Source organism: Pundamilia nyererei, unplaced genomic scaffold, assembly GCF_000239375.1.
Source record: "Pundamilia nyererei isolate P.nyererei 1_Seehausen unplaced genomic scaffold, PunNye1.0 scaffold00123, whole genome shotgun sequence".
NCBI lineage: Eukaryota > Metazoa > Chordata > Actinopteri > Cichliformes > Cichlidae > Pundamilia > Pundamilia nyererei.
In genome coordinates, this window is record NW_005187524.1 from 197,582 (window position 1) to 214,945 (window position 17,364).

The 17,364-nt window shown below is 42.4% G+C and overlaps 1 protein-coding gene across 1 annotated transcript in view; it reads left to right on the plus strand.

The window, feature by feature from the left end:
* LOC102213410 (G patch domain-containing protein 2-like) overlaps window positions 1-14,664 on the plus strand; it is a 26,171-nt gene extending 11,507 nt beyond the window's left edge. Inside the window, exons 9-10 of the mRNA XM_005742708.2 lie at window positions 3,899-3,984; window positions 11,244-14,664. Of these exons, the coding sequence (XP_005742765.1) occupies window positions 3,899-3,984; window positions 11,244-11,389 (232 nt within the window). The 3' untranslated portion in view covers window positions 11,390-14,664. The remainder of the gene's footprint in view (window positions 1-3,898; window positions 3,985-11,243) is intronic.
* The last annotated feature ends 2,700 nt before the right edge of the window (window positions 14,665-17,364 follow it).

Consider the following 17,364-nt stretch of genomic DNA (forward strand, 5'->3'; position numbering starts at 1 on the left):
TGAGGGCTTCAGCTTCCGGGTAACATGGAAATGACGTCATTCACGTAGATTACTGATTGGCAGCGCTAACTTGAAATTTCGAGTTGCTTTTCTCAAAATTTTGAGTTAATATGTCGAAATTTCGAGAAAATAACTCGAAATTTCGAGAAAATAACTCGAAATTTCGAGAAAATAACTCGAAATATCGAGAAAATAACTCGAAATTTCGAGAAAATAACTCGAAATATCGAGAAAATAACTCGAAATTTTGAGTTATGGATCCTTTTTTTTTTTTTTAGTGGCGGAAACGGGCTTCCATAGATGGGGTGTGCAGTTCTATGCAGTAAACTTCAGAAATGTGGAATCTGCCCCCCAACCAAAAAAAAAAAAAGATTTTCATAAAATTAGGGGAAAGTAATGAACTATTAAGCTGAGAAAATAATGTTAAAGTTTAATCCCAAACAAAACATTGCCTGTTTTGGCCTAAAGTCTGAGCTAAACTTACAATAACATGCAGGTGGTGCTCTGCGTCACTTTAAATCGTTTTCAAGGTCAGCGTTTGCAAATGGAGAAATGCTACGTGTTGACATAGTTGTAATGCAGATTAATATGCTGGCATTTCTGGGACTGCACGGAAACATTTAAAAAGGTTTATCCAGGAGCTGTTTGTCAAAGCATCACATCGCTCCCAGTCATCCCAGAAACTGTTGGATCTGCATGGGGGACTACTGAGAAGCCGAGCAGCCCTCTTGGCTTCGAGACTGTGGGACTCCTCATTGTATTGTTTTCACTCTGCCTATTTATGGCGCATTCTTAATTTTGTTTCACACGCACTCCTTTCCTCCCGCTCTCTTGGGTTATTTCACAGAGCGCTCCGTGGCTCCTTGATGAGGGGCAAAAACACGGCTGCTATGAAAAGCCCCCGACTTCTTAAGGCTTTCTTTCTAAACTGGCCCTTTCTTCTCCACCTGAAAGGTTCCTTCAGATTCTAGTTTAAGGCATTGTGAATACTAATTTCTCTCTATTAAAAAGCCCTCATATCCCTGCCATGCTCTCATTTGAATGACAGACTCAGGGGAGACCTCTTAATTCCTTTATAGTGGGATTCAAGACCCTTCACTTCAAAAAGTATAAATCATACTCCCAAATGAATGAGGGAGAGGGGGATTGACGAGAGGGGCTTCTGATGTGTCCCATTGGACGGCACGAGCTGAATCCATCTCCCCAAGCTGCTCAATTCCGCTCTCCAGCGAGATGGCAGCTTTGTCCCGATGACCCAGCTTTGCACACATTGCACCCATTTGGGTACTTTAGACTTTCTCCACAATGCTCTTGCATACAAACAGTTAGAAATGTTGTTCGGCATGACAACGAGAGCCGTCGCTCGTGGCCGTTCTCGACAAACTTTAGACAAACCGTCAGTTTGAGATTCGCATAATTTGTTTTGTAACTCTCACCTGTGTTATAAGTTTCCAGCCCCCACACCGCACGCGTGACTTTTCTTTGTTTAGACACCCTTGAGAGAAAGTGAATTCTCCGTGGCCAGAGTTTGAGCATTTAATCTTGTGCTGTATTGTTGGGATGATATTGTGATTTTTGTTGTACGCAAGCTGACAGCAGCAATCACACATTTGATATTAAGTGATAAAGGCTGCGTAAGGTTGCATGCCATTTATCCTCGCATCTGCGCGTGAATGGGCGCAATGCTTTGTGGGATTTTGGCTGTAATGCTCTGAGCCGCGTTAAAATGCACAACCATCTCCCACCTGAGCCAGGCGGCAGCAGCTTTTATCTATTGACTTATTTATTCCTAAATGACACTTGTGCTGTGAGATAAATCATAGTCTTATGCCATCCCTATCCCAGTTTTCTTTTTAATTGTGAGATCACAGTGTCAGCAGTTAGTATATTGGTGTGAGTGGCCTATTGATTATTGATTTGGAGCTATTGATTATGTTCCCTGGAGACCCTAATCCTTTCTGATTCATTTGAATGCCTCTATTAATCTTGAGATCCTGCTCACACCTGAAGCGCCATGTAACCTAATGAAAATAGATGGCCATTTTGTAACAGCGGCCTTTCACTCCTCTTTTGATTTATTATTTTTAATTGATATATTTGCTTTTGGATGTGGGCGCCAAAATTACAATTGACCCTGTGTCAGTGCTGTTTTACCCCGCTCTCTTAGAGACTGCACTGCATTTAAAAGTGTCTCATGTGACCTGAAAAAAATCTATTTTGGACACTTTTCCCCCCTCAGTGTCCTTGTGGTAGAATTTAGTAGTTGCCGACCATCTCTGTTACTTTGTACTTGTTTTCTCTTTGCTCATTACCTCTGAGTCAATCTTTGCTTTCTCATTACAGTTTCAGTAAATGTAGGCCGTCATCTGTCAAGCTGTTAAAGCTGATGAAGAAACAGATGTTAAATAATAACACTATTGTGCTTTTTTTAAGCATTTCTCTCAGTTTTGCAGTGAGCCATGTAAAAGGCTTATACAAAGCCTTTGGTTTCTGCTCTGAGATGAATGGTAGTGTTTTTCCTTGGTTAATGAGGCAGCTGATGGTATTCTCATGTTTGATTAGTATTGTGCTGAGTGGCTCACTGGGCCCCTGGCGGGCTTGAAGTGACTCTGCATCTTAGCTCTCTGTAACGCCGGGGTGGGCGGGCGGGCGCTTGAGGAGGGGGCCAACATGTCTGGGCCTCAGCGCGAGGAGAAAAGAGATGGAGGGATGGACCACCACACATTAAGACCAAATGCATCAGGGTATTACTTTTAATACCGCGGGCGTGCCTTGTGAAATAATGCGACGTTTAAATGTGGATCGATTTTAGAATTAAAAAGTTAGTTTGCAAAGATTTACTGTGAGGAGTTCAATGCCTGAGCTCTTTATCAGGGGCGCAAATGGCTGGTTATGTGCTGTCCGACAGAGGTACGATTGAGGGATCGATAGGCGCGTGATTTACTAACTGGAGTACAGGTAATCAATAAGTATAAAAGTAAATGAAATATGCATTACTGGGATTTTATTAGAGAGGGGTAGCAGGGAGAGAATAACGGTCAGGCCATTTATTTTTATATCTATTGATTATACAACATAGAGACTTCGCTCAAAGCATGCTCCACACAGCTCTCAACGCCCAGCGCCTGCACACCCGTCATGTGATTTATGGGTGCTGAGGTCATGGAACACGCCGCAGTTAAAAGGCTGGTCTGACGGGGCCTCATTGTAGCATGTGCCTGTTAGGGCTGAGCTTTAGGTAGCCACAGTCTTGGTTTGTACCAGCTAAAAAAGAGAGAGAGATCTTTTATGCATCCTTGTTGTTGAGCTGCCATGAATTCATTTTTACATTTTTATCCATATTTTCATAAAGGATGCTTATCATTCTTTATGGTGCTAAATTAGCTCAAATATTTAAGTCTGTCAGCGTCTCTTATCAGGGTTCACTCATCCTCTCTCTGCTCTACACAAACACTCGCACTGCCCTGATCACATCAGCTGCTGCCAACCCCCTTGTGATGGAACAGACCTTGACCTTAACTTTACATCTCAGAAGTCAGGGCTATTAAGCTCATGGGGGAGCTTTTCCTATTTCAGGGCCCCTGACATATGACACACAGGAGGCACAGAGCAGGTGTAATTTGTTTATGTGAACTCTGCGATGACTCGGGCGCTCGCACCCCAGCATCTCACATTATTCTTGTGAAAATATACATTAATGAAGAAAAATTAACACACGGCAAAGTTGTATTGAGGTGAAACGTGAAGCTGCAGCGTTTGCAAATGTGCAGCGGTTGCATTTATCGACTTTTGCGAAACTATTAAATTTCTTCATGTTTATGTGTTTATTCTAGGTCGGAGCTGCATCATAATATTGTGAGTAATGTGTTGTTTTTTTCCCTCTCTGTGTCTCACTCAGACAGACTAGTTTCACTCCAGGACTGCTGTTCACAGGAGACGTGAGGAAGCGGAGGGAAACCGAAGCTGTGTCCATCACTTCATCAGGTAACACTCTCCACCCCAGTTTAGCACGTGACACAGCTCAGAGAATGAGGTAAAAGTATCATGTTTGAATTGCAAAAACTTTATACCTTTGCGTTTTGTTTGTTTTTTAGCCATGCTGCGAGTAAAGCTACTTCGATGTCACTGCACCTCAATAATGAACTCTAATTACTTAATTGATGCCCTCACTTTTCCTCCAGTTCCAAAAAGATTTGTTTAAATTTAGTGAATGATTCAGGAGTTAAATGTAGCGTTCAAAATGGTGATAGGTGATTTTTTAACTATTTTCCTTTCTATAACACCTTTAGTTTGTAAGTTTTGCCTCTGTATAAAACCATGGTAGATTTTCTTTTATACAGTCAATATGTTACATATGTGGTTGAACTCCGTTTTAATAGGAATTAGAGCCATTTTTACCCCTCAGCTGTAAAAGGCTGACGGGGTATAGCCATCATGCTGCTGGGCGGGCGAGTCGGGGGAGTGGACACCTAAGTTTGTAAATGCGATACCTCGAGAATGAGGTGACATAGGAGCTCCAAATACAATAGACGTAGCTCCTAAAAATGTCAGACCTCAGTTTGAATCTCAGTGACCTTGGCCTCAAGTTTAAGGTTGGAGGTCAAGATTTCTGGAATTTTCAAGTTGATACCACAAGTGCATTTACTAAACACTCTGGATGATTTTGAATCTTCAAGGTCACAGTAACATTTTCTAAAAATCACTTGAGAACAAGATGATGCTGGATTTTGAAATTGATACCATGGGTATCTATTTTCATGCATAGTCCCTCATTTTCAGAGGCTTACAGACTATTTGTACAATTACCAAGTCGTTTCATGGCCAAACGAGGCATGCTCCCTTCTGTTTTTTTATGACATCTTAAGTAGATAAAAGATCTGAGGTTTATTCCAAGGGTCAGATTTACTAACATGTTGCACCAGCAAAAATTACTTTTGGTACTACAAGGAAAGTGCGGTGACAAGATTCCATGTAAGAGGTGAGAACTCAGAGATTTAAAAACAGACGTGAATGCAGAGAGACCCACAAAGAAGAAGCAAAGCAGAACATCTCATTGGAGGAAACAGCATTTGGTGCTGTCTGTGGTTTCTACACTTCAGGCAGTTAGTGTCTGCTGCAGATTTTCAGCCATGCATTAAAAACAGTCCTTTAAAATTTAAAGTCATGTGAGTTTGTAGAGCTTGCAGAGAACCTCTGAATGCTTCAGCTTTAACGTGACTTTACAAGGTGAGAGCATTAAAAAGTGCATCATTGCATAGGAGTCAGATTTGCAGGGGGATAATAATACTGAGCCTTTTATTTCTGAAGTAATTCTGTTATTGTGTGTTATTTATGGTTTCTAAAGGAAAGTATGTTTAGAATTGCCCCAAAATCCCTCACTTGTAGGAAAAGCATTTGACAAACTTTTCATTTCAATGTGGCGGGGGGCTAATAATTTTCTCCTCATCTCTACATCTATACCCCCTTTTATATTTGACTGCATTTACTTATGTACTCATGAGCTGTGTTTGGTCACAGTTGCCTTACACTCCGAGCAGCCAGCGTTGCGTGTGTGCTTAGACCAGTGGAGCTGCCTTTTTTCATTAGACTGATGGCTCGGGGCCTTTTGTCTTTGCCGGATTGAAATCTGAATTGGTTTGTCCACCTTTTCTTCTCGCGTCCCCTCTGTGTGCTCCACTCCTGCAGCTGCTGTTTGTCATTTAAATAACAAATGCTGGTGGTTCTCTGATTTAGTGAGGGGTGCAGGCCTCTGATGTATATTAATATTGCTCCACAGTGCACTGTACCAGGGTCCATCATTCATTTGGATAAAAGAGGTGGAATTTAAAAACAGCCACTGCTTTACATGGATACAGATTGCATCCATTTATTGCAACGAGTGATGGAGGGGCCAGCGGCTCCGTCCTTCACCTCCCAAGTGCTAAACTGCTTCACATAAAAGTAAAAAAAAAAAGGACGGACCCGTGGCCCCTAAGGCCCTCTGATACTCAGCATGCGGAACGAGGGGCATACCTTGTTTGTCAAAGGTTAACAGGCCCACAGTCTACTGTAGTCATTCTTCATATGTTATTGTGATGTAATCTTTGTGTAAAAATGATCATAAAGCTTTTTTAAAAAAAAATAAATATATTTATCATCTTATATGTAAAAGACAGAAGTAGAGTCCCTGATATGCACATCCCCCTCAGCCCTGTTCAGAGTGTTTTCCTGCTTCTTGAGTCTAGTGCCCCCTGTCCACCATGATTTATCATGCATCCCATGTCGTCCAATGTCAGTTTCTGCAGCTGCAACTGCTCTGTATAAATCTTTACTTTGGCAGCCTGCTGCACCATGTCTCTCCTCAGTAATCTCACCTCCCACCAGGAGATGCACATTCACCCTGACAAGCTTTCACACGCTCTGTGTAAAAATTTTTGGTTTGCTGCCGTTGTGACACGAGCGCGTATAGATTCGGTGATTTATCGAGCAGAAGCGCTGTCTGGTAAACATCTTGTTTGCATGGAAAGATTGTTTACTGCATTCAGTAAAAAGCGCAGCACGGCTCGCCGTGTTGCGTTTAGTGAACACGACAGCTGAGTCTTCGAGTTAGCCAGAGGAAGTGGATTGCTGTATGTGTTAGTGGCTGATTTGAAACTCTGTAATCAGGAGTGAAAATAGTCTGCGACTGAAGGTATCCTCCAGGACTCTATAGGGAATCACTGAGGTGGTACCCAGCTGTTGCTTTGTCTTCTTTCTTTAACCTTTTAGCACCTTCACGGCAGTGCTTGAAGCCTGTTGTGGAAAAAAAAAAGACAACAACTTATCAAGCCAGGTATCTGTTTGGATTAGATGACCACTCGATTTCTCAGCCTTAAATTGACCATTTTCTACTTTTCTCACCACCTCCATCCACCCAGAAATCCAACCGAGCGCCTACTAGATTTGGAATAAAGAAAACCTTCTTTCTGCTCTATAGGATTTGAAAAGTATTTTTAAAAAAGTGATTACAAAAATGCAAAATCAAAGTTTGCAATTATAAATGTATTAATAATTGCATTGGCTTTTATTAGCGAATTGTGCATTTTAGCACATGGCGCTCATTGATGGTGAATTAGTATGAAGAGCATGTACACGCTACACAATTGGGGGATTATTTGTGAGTCAAGAGATGAATCAAGAAGTGTAAAGATCTTGATGGAATTTAATATCCTTGGCTGGCCTGACACACAGACTAATTAATTATTGCAATTTTACTCCTCCCCTGCTGTCTCGCACAATGCCCTTCATCTTTATCTCTATAAAGTCGATGCTAGTTTAAAAAAAAAGCCTTAATTTCTGTAGTGTGTTAGACGTCAGGAAGATTTTGTCTAAATAAGTGCGGTTGAAGTCAGTTTGCGCTTAACCTTGTCAGACCGCTTGTTATCTTTATATGTTGGTAAGTACCACATGTGGGTGTCCATGTGGAGGCCTGCCCCACGGTCAGCTTTGCTGCCTCTCCTCTCCCCCTCTGTCTTCATGTGTCTCCTTGCCTGAGCGAGACGGCTGCGTGACAGATCACCTGCATTGGAGGCCCGCCGTGTTCCTGCCCGGTCCGGCCCCCTCTCATTAATGCCCAGGCTGGTGCGAGGGCCGTATGGCAGCACAAGACAAATAACGCTACCGCTCAGCCATCACTTCTGCTGACAGAAATGCAGCCCACCGCACTATTTCGCCCTCTCCGGCTCCACTCCACACCCTGCTCTTGTCCTTCAACCCCCCCTCCGTCTCCACCTGCACCTGCCTGCACGGCTCTACCAAACTTTCATGGCGTGCTTTTTTTCTTTTTTTCAACTGTTGCTGGAGGCCCAGCTTAACACTGAAACCCACATGAGTTGATGTGCTATAACCACAAACCTGCTGCGGCTGTAACCTCTCTGATTGTTTTTCTTTTTTTGTATTCTGTCATTCTTCTGGAGGTAGATTTACCCGGCTAGACTGTCAGGTGCTTCTTGTTTGTGTGCAACCCTTCTCACCAGGAGGTCTGATTTGAACGTCCCTTTTTTTTTTTTTTTGCAAAAAGAGCAGAGTGTGTGTGTGTGTGTGTTAGTACACGGAAGAGAGAGAGAAACACAAAGGCTAATCATTAAAGAGCTATTCAGCCCTGTTCATTTAAGTGTGGGAATCAGCAGGCCCATTACTGTCAATGTGTAATTAGCTGATTAATAAAGGGGGGGAAGGGGAGTGCTCCAGGAAGGCCTGCAATGATTGTTTTTAGAGAGCATCACATGAGAGCTTATTAAGATGGTTCCATTCAACTTCCCATTATCGTCCACAATAAATGTATGTACTGTAATTCTCCCATTGACTGAAAACCTTTGCATTGTAATGTCTTTATTGACCTTGATGTAAAACCAGTTGAGTGCAGGTGGTAATCTTTTATTCATCATTTTTAGATTACCTTGTAATCACATTAATACACTAAGATGCTATGGTTGGATGCTATTTTTATATTATTATATGAAAAGTATAGTTGCTACAAAGACGACATGTTGTCAGCATGTTTTGGACCTCCATCGTGCACTAAATGCACTAAATGCTGTCAGTGGTGACAGCTCTGGGCTGCAAAGTTTACCATGCGCTCTTTACTGTTGAGTTAATACATTCAAAATGGGATTTGGCATTTTTTTGGTAGAAATAAGCAGGGCTTAGTAAACATGTTGATTTAGATAGTGTTAAACCTGTGTATTCTCACTGAGTACTTTAATAGGTATAGTTGTTAATATGATTTTAAATGCAAATCAGCCAATCACATGGCAGCAACTCAGTGCATTTAGGGATTAAAATGTGATCGAGATGACCTGGTTAACTTTAAACCGAGCATCAGAATAGGGAAAAAAGGTGATTTCAGTGACGTTGAATTTGGTATGGTTTTTGACATGAGTCAGGCTGGTTTGACTATTTCAGAAATATTTGTTCCCACATATCCATCTCTATGGTTCACAGAGAATTGTTAAAAACGAGAAAATATCCAGGTCAGTGGGGGAAAATGCCTCCTCGATGGCAGACTGGTTTGAGCTAATAGGAAGGTGCCAGTAACTCAAATAATCACTTGGTTCAACCAAGGTAGCAGAAAAGCATCTCTGAATGCACAACGCTGGACCTTGAAGCTACACTGGGCGCTACTCCTGTCAGCTAAAAACAGGAAACCGAGGCAACAGTTTGCACAGGCTCACCAAAAGTGGACAATAGGAGATTGGAAAAACATTTCCTGATCTGATGAGTCTCCATTTCTGCTGCAGCATTCAGCTGATAGGGTCAGAATTTAGTGTAAACAACAACATGAAAGCATGGCGCAATCCTGCCCTGTATTAACAGTTGAGCATTGTTTAAATGCCACAGGCCACCTGAGTATTGCTGCTCACCATGCCTATCCCTTCTTGACCCCAGTGTACCCATTGTCTGATGTTTGCTTCCTGCAGGGTAACGCACAATGTCACAAAACCTCAAATCAACTCAAACTGGTTTCTTGAACATGTCCTCAAATGGCCTCAACAGTCACCAGATCTCAATCGAGTGCACCTCTGGGATGTGATGGAGTGGGACATTTGCATCATGGATGTGCAGTCGATAAATCTGCAGCAGCTGTGTGACGCTGTCATATCAATATTTATACACAATCATACTGTGAGTTTGAACTGAAGACGAACCTAAAGTTTTTCAGCGTAAGCATTTATTATGTTGTTTTTGTAGCATTTTCAGTTAAAGACTAAATAATTGGCAAAACACTTTATTCTATTTTGTTTTTCAATTTTACACAGTATTTATTTTTGTTCTATATCTAAAACTATATCTATATCCTACCAAAGCAGTGATTTATAAAAGGAAGCAAGATAATTTATCAGTTGATATGAAGAAAAATATTGTAGTTTTTATGCCATCTAATGGACTAGCTCATTTAATCTGAAGTAAAACTTTGAATTCAGGACTTACATTTCAGGATTTCCAGATAAAAACACACATATATTAAAGATCGGAGCACTTCCTCCACCACTGCATTCAATGTAATTGGCTGAATATGAGAAACATGAAGACTGATTATTCCACCAGCAGGAATGTTCCAACTTTAAAGCGTTTTAAAATAGTAGTATTAACGTATGAAAAATATTTATTTATTTAAATGTTTGCTGATTTGATTGGAAATACAAATGTGCATACTCCTCAGCAGCAACCAGTCATCATTCCCTCAGGAAATATTAATCATTTACCTTAACCTAAACATGACCTTGACTTTGAGTTAGTATCTGGTGTGTCTTATGCATTTTAACATACTCAGACTTAAGTGTTTCCTGCTGTTTTTTCCTATTTGTCCAGTAAGAAATCCCCTGAATTTTGATCAAGTCCTCTGACTATGTTTAACCCGAATGTTTGTGTTGAACCTCAGCAACAGTTAGTCATCATTCCCTCAAGAAATATTAATCAATTATCTTGGCTGCTGGATCAGTTTGGAGAAGAAGTCATCTGGAAAGAGCCACAAGCAGATATAAGGAGAACCAGCAAAAGCACATACCAGTGAATGCTGTAATGCCTAATCCTTTGAGACAGCCCCGAGCCACAATGTCACTTCTAGTTCCCTTGTCCTATGTTATGGGACTGCCTGGCAAATGTCTTGTGTGACCGCCGCTAACTTTTTTTTTTTTGGTGGGGAGGGTGGGCGGAGATCAGGAGAGATTTATTTATCAAAGTGAAGTAGGAAAAGCAGGAAGGCATGTTAGCGAGTGCAATTGTTTTAGAGTTCCTCTGTTTTCCACGAAAATTGGTCCCGGCTCTCTTTCTGATATTTCTCTTCACTCGCGGCGAGAAAAAAGCTTTTAAGGTGCACGAGATCAAGAGAAAATGGGATCCTTTAAAAAGGAAGGTCATCAGCGAGATGTGAAGTGTGATGAATTAAGAGTTCAGAAACACAATCAAACCACCATAAGAGAAGCACAGATAGGTTTCGTTTTTTAATAACGTCTACAGTCATATGGGGGTGAAGCGGGTTTGCCTCACGTGACCCAAAATTAATATTTAACCTATTAGAAGAGGATTGCTTCAAAGTTTTATTTCCATCTACCTAAACCAGGGAGCGATCTGTGAGTCATGTACTAAATTTAATCATTTTTGAGAGGCTTGAAACAGTGAAGGGCAATGTGATTTATTTATCTTTTTGTTTGCTCTCAGTGTTTGGTTACATGTCCAGAATATAATATGTGCTTTTCTTTTCTTTTTTCTCTCCTCCTCTGCAGCTTACAACCCTTTTTACCTGGATCACCAGAGAGAAGAGGCACAAGGGCCCGGTAACACCTCAGCCCTCGAAGCTGTGGGACCAAGCGTACCTGCTTCACAATCCTCCACTTGTGCTCAGCCTGAGAGTTTATCTTTGCTCCAGTAGGACTGAATGGGACTCGAGAAGTACCATCTGACGTCTGGAGGAAAGTGACAAAAAGAAGCTATTGTGCCAAGGAATGAAAAAGGCTTGAACTCCTATTGCTGCACAAACTTTATAACAAAGAAGTAAAAAAATACAAAGCAAATCATTAGTCTTCAAATCAGCATGTTACTGCTAGATCCAGTCCTTCCAGGTAGTATATTAAGCATGACAAATGTTAATGCAATCAAGCCTTGTTAAGCCCTCTGCCATCTCTTCAAGGAAGAAGGCAGCTTCAAGAGGCTCCTCGTTTCACTCTAGACTCGGCAGCTCCTCCTGTTTCCAAACAGAGTTTCCAGGCCACCTGCTACCGCACAATCCAACAATTATGTCCACTCTAGTTGCACGGCATTTGTCAGCAGGAACCCTGGGAAGGATGGTCAGGTGAGGATGGGTGGGCTAAGGGAGGGGGGCAGCCCGCTCTATTCTAGTGTGGCTGTCCGAGACAGACGAGCATCACAATGTTTAGCTACCACATGCTGCTACAGGGTTCACAGAGGCGACCACCGGTAGCGAGCCGCACAAAGTACAGGCCTCCTATTAGCATGGATTTGAAAAGCTACAGTTGGTACAAAGGTGCTCATTAGCACAACACAGAGGGAGTGTAGTAGCGGTCCTCGGAGGGCCGCCTCTGTTCTCTCCAGGTTACCTTCTATATTCAAATTTTGCCCAAATGTATTTAAAGTTCAAGGCCAGCTGCAGATCTGTTTGAACAGCCTGTTTTTCAGCTGTGCTGGATGGGCTGCTTTTGGAGCTGTTTAGAAGGAGCACAGAGGCGAACGGAGAGAAGTGGAGAAGCTCTAGGAGGCGGGAGTGGACATCCGTGCGCGCTGTATTTTCACCTCCCCTTAGGATATGCATTCCCCCACCTCCCGCAGCATCAGATGCATTAAAAGATCAATCGCAGCACACAGAGAGATCAAAAATATTCATACTAGCCAAGATGGTAAACAACCAGTTTATTTTTCAGAAAAAGAAAATACTGTGCATGTTGTGAGATACATGACAAACCATAAAGATACAGCCTGACTCCATTTAATAGTGTTAAAAATGCATTTTACATGGAAATTCTCACCTGAATTGAAATATTATTTTGAATGTTTTTTTAAAGGAAAGTTTAATGAATCTAAAGAAGTTACCAGGTATGCACTTTCTCTACTCATTACAAGATATCTTCTTAGTAAAGTGAAGTGCATAATCATCAGCTTCATAACGCGTCTTTTTCCGGCACTTTAAAGCCTTATTTAAGGGAAGAATCGCATTTAATAGAATGAGATTTGCCAATTAACATGAGTTATATGTCTGCAATAATCCATCTGAGAAGGCTTTATGTGATCATGTTGGAGGGGGATGACATTTATAAATGCTGTGTGTGCACACTAGTCTAAATGGATGCCTCACACAAGACATCCTGCCACAGAAATCAGTCAAAGTGCAGAGACCAGCCCACCCCTTTCCCCGTCTACTGCTGCTGCTTTTCCTTCTGCAGCTTCAGTCTGCCAGTTGTAACCAGGCCAGGTGGGAGTGCTTACGGCATACGTCTGATTAATAGGAATAAGAATAATTAGACCAAAAAAACAATAACGTGATGTGTTCTTCCCCTCAGCTTGTTGACAGGTATTGACCGTGCAGTGTTTTAAGGAGAGCTTTGCACTGTTGTTTTATCCAACAGTATGTGTTTTGGTGCCAGGGCTCTGACAGGGGAGGAAGATGCATCAGGTCCGATACAGTTCCATTAGTAGGAGGGAGGAACACCTTACCTGCCACCACGGCAATTAACAGTCACTATAATGACATCTCAGCCAGACCTTATGCCACGAAATGAATTTCCAATGGCTAGGAAATGGTGGAATGGCATCCGTGCAGCCAGTCAATTGTCCTGTTACAGTTAAGGAATCCAGCAGGCTAGTACCACTCATATTTCATCCCAGGTAAAGATTACCTGTCAGACCCATGGGAGATGTATTGATCTGTTTTCCTTTTTCCGCCAGCAATCACCTGACAAAGGCACCTAGGAGGCGAATGAATGAGTGATGCCTGGTCTGTCTGCTTCGGCGTGGTGGCTTCTAGTGTCCACTGATGGGTGGAGAGGTGATGAGGAAGAGGAGAGATAATGCAGTCATAAACTCTGTTTGAACCTCCTCTGTATGCATGCATGGCAGCCCCTTTGAGTCGAGGGTCACAGGTCAACAGGGAATTTGCTTTTTTTTCTCTCCCCCCCCCCCTCCGCACCTTGCTTGTCGGTAGCATTACTTCTTGCTGTGTGCACCGATGATAGAAAGACATGCAAAAGAGGCCCTCTGGTTCCTGCTGACAAATGCATGTTGCGAATCAACGTAGTTCAGCTCACTCTGGATTTCAAAAGCGATCCTTTTGGATCCGGTCGCCCTTTTAGCGACGTAATCCGGCCTTGCGTGGTCCTGCGATCGACGTATTTGACCATAACAGTATGTTCCCTTGGCAGCTAAAAAGTATTAAGATATTTACCTTGTTTAGTAGAATGTCAGAGTTGATATTATCCATGAAGCCATGCGTTTAAATTTGCTCTGCATAAAATGTGTAGTACTTATGATGTGATAATTATAGCTCCATTAATTAAGGATTTAGGTGCAAGAACATTTAATTCATAAATGCAATTTCTTGATAGATAGTACACTAGATATGTCTCTCTAATTTTTTTTTTTTTTTACTATCACATTTTTAATTTCATTTACAGGGATTTAAATATATCTAGCTGATATCAGGGGCCCAAGGCAGCTATCCACATTTGATACGTAGTGAAAATAGCATCTTATCTCATAGGCTGTTATCTTTATGTTTAATAGCAGTGGGGGCATGCCTAATTGCTTTGCAAATGATCTGAAGAGGATTACTCCACCCTTAGAAAGCCTGCACCATGTCGCTAGATCTTAGAGAGACATTACAATAGTAAAGTTCAATCAAATCTGAAGTGCAGCTCTGTGTCTGTGTTAAAGTACATTCTGGGAACAGCTGGGAACACTCTGCAATGGAGGAAACTTTGCATAACAACATCATAGACTAATCAGGATGATGGATGTTTTAGGAAGGTGTAATTCCACTAATGTAATTTGTGTATTTTTCAAGTGATAGTGGGATTTTTAAGGACATCTTGCCTTTATGCCATAAGTGATATATGTGATATATTTATTCTTCCATGTCAGTATCAAATCCATTTTGAATACTGAATTTGTGTGCAATAAATTCGTCTTGGTGATCAACATTTTTTGTGGGATTTTTTTGTGAAAATTGTGGCCTGAGATTTGAGATGAAGGTTGCTTGATATGCAAATATTTACCGACTGATGTAGAAAATCTGCAAGATGGAAACAACCAGCAAAAGGCCTCTGTATGTATTATTGTAGGGTCCACCTTATAATATAAGGCGACTGTTGTTGTTGTGATTTGGTAAGTAAAATAAGTAAAATAGAATTGAATCGAAATAGTTTGATATGAGGTTTTAAAATAAACAGTGTGCAGAATCATGTGGCTAGCGTGGCTAGCGCTAGCCTCTGAAGAGATAAGAAGCCTTTCCTTTTGCTGTAGGATTCAAAATTTGACATATTTTTGCTGTGAGATTTAGGACCTCACAGCTTATACTCTATAACGTGATACAGTCAAATAATGAACTGCTTAGTTGGTTATGAAAGTAATCTTTAATGGCTGCTCTGGAATACTTGTCATTGCAGAGTGACAGTCCCTCCAAGATTTGTCAATGGCTTTGTTGAATACAAATGTTAGTGTAGCTTCAGTGTGGCTGACAGAGAAAATACTCCCTCAGCCGCTGGAGATTATCGGTAGATCCCCCACTGTTAATCTTCCAGCTGAATGCCACGTGTTGAGAGTCGAAGCAATTCTCTCTGCTCACTGGTGGTCCATAGTTACAAATCACATCATCAAGTGTCTGAACACCCATAGCCACCTCTTCTCCAGCAGATTGATGGTGAAATGGAGGAAAAATCAATGGCTTCCCTCCCGTCAGAAGGAGCCAGCTCTGTCATGTTTTGGAGTTTGATGTTACCCTCTCTTACTTTCTCCCGACTACAGGAAATTGAAAGCTCAGTTTGAGCGAACTGACACACCTGGAGTCTCTCAAGTTGATATAATGAATGATTTCAATCTGCCGCCTTACTCGTGAAGTATCGGTTACGCCTTTTAAAAACACTTCTGAACCACTAGAGAAGATTACAGTGATCAGGTTGAGCTGGTTGAGTTTTTAAGTAAATGATTGTTAGTCTTCCAACTGAAGGCTTCTGTGTAGGTGACCCTTTGAGTAACAGCAGTCAGTTTTCCTGCTAGTCCCCCCCGCCGACCACCTCCATCACTTCATCCTTATCACTGTGACACACTGCAACTGTGAAGCAAGGTTTCATTCACTGCATTCAGTGAAATGAGCAAACATCACTGAGCTTTTTCACTTCGACACATATCCCCCTCCTCTAATGGGAAATTCAAATATCACATATCAGCTGAATGCAATATTCACTTAGCGAGAGATAACACTCTGCCTGATGTGTCTCATGTATCCGCTTCAGAATGGGCACAGCTCAGTCTCTGACACCAGATCTGACCGTGAGACTGGGAGTATAAATTCTGTCTGAAGCTCGTGTGCTGCCTGTTCGCTCGCTGCTTTATTGGTGCATGTGTTGGTCCTCTTGTATTCCCTCGTGTATTTGAGGGAGAGCAGATTCCAAGGCATCTGCGCTTGTCCTGCTGCTCCCCGGACGTTTTTTACACCGGCACCATCCCTTTTCATTTCGGCTGGCATTCTAATCAGAGCGTTATGAGCTTCAACGGGTGAAGTACGCAGAAAGTTGTGTTTCCTGACAGCCAATAAAAACCTTATAATCTCCTTGATTCAAGTGGCCCACCGAAAAAAAAAAAACACTAACTAGTGCTATCACTCAGACCGCCTCCCTCCCTTTTTCTTTAATGCTCTTTTTTTATTTAATATATAGCCCATGAAAAATGAGAGACTCCCGCTTGGCCGTGTAGATATTTTGTTGCTGATGATGCGAGACGAATTTCCATCACAGCTTTGTTTCCAGCGGGTGAGCGGATAATCTTTTACAGTGCAGGGAGGGAGGGCGCCACTCCCATCAATCTTCAGGGGTTATAGCGGTGGCGTGGTTGCCTTACCTGACCAGAACACCTCCACATCGTGGCAATAGAGGCCTATTAAGGGTCAGGAGCCACGAGGGGGTGGGGGTGGCACACCGGAAGCTTACTGACAAAGCAGCTACCTTCCAAAACCCGTTTGAACCCCTCTGGAAACAATGCTTCACCTCTCTTCCATTACTGCTGTCATTGTTTTTATGTCATTTTTCTAACAAGGCAGTCACATCTGAGAGAGAAGCATTGCTTTCCCCACTGACAGCCCTGTGAAACGTTTCAGCCAGAGCCTCAGCTGCTCCTTTTCTCGACGCTAAACTGCTCCAGAGGTTTCACCCTTCTGTGCTTCTCGATTGTGTGCACTGTGTGCTGTAGAGCAAAAGGTCTCCGTTTTAGTCGTGGCATACTGCCCGGGCAGCCCCTTGAGAAGCATCCCCCACCCCTCTTGCACTGGCGTAGTAGCTTGCAGGCGTGCTGCACGCTCCTCTTCGCACCCCACTGCCCTGGCAATCGCCTACTTGCACCTCTCCCCCGATGGAGATGATGCTGCCCTGATTGACAATAATGGGAAGTGGCAGAATCAATGGGAGACAAGAGAAGGGGGTGTGCGTCAAATTCTCCAGGAGTTTCTAGTCACAGACCAGGGGGCTCTGGCACCAGTCACCTGTCATCCCTGCAGCTCCGGGATTAGGGCCTGTGACAGCACAGGCATCCTGAGAGAAAGATGCTGCGGTCATCATCGTCCCTGACAGCCTGGAAATGGTGCCTCTCCCGCACGCTTAGGACTACATATATGTCTCATTAAGGGCC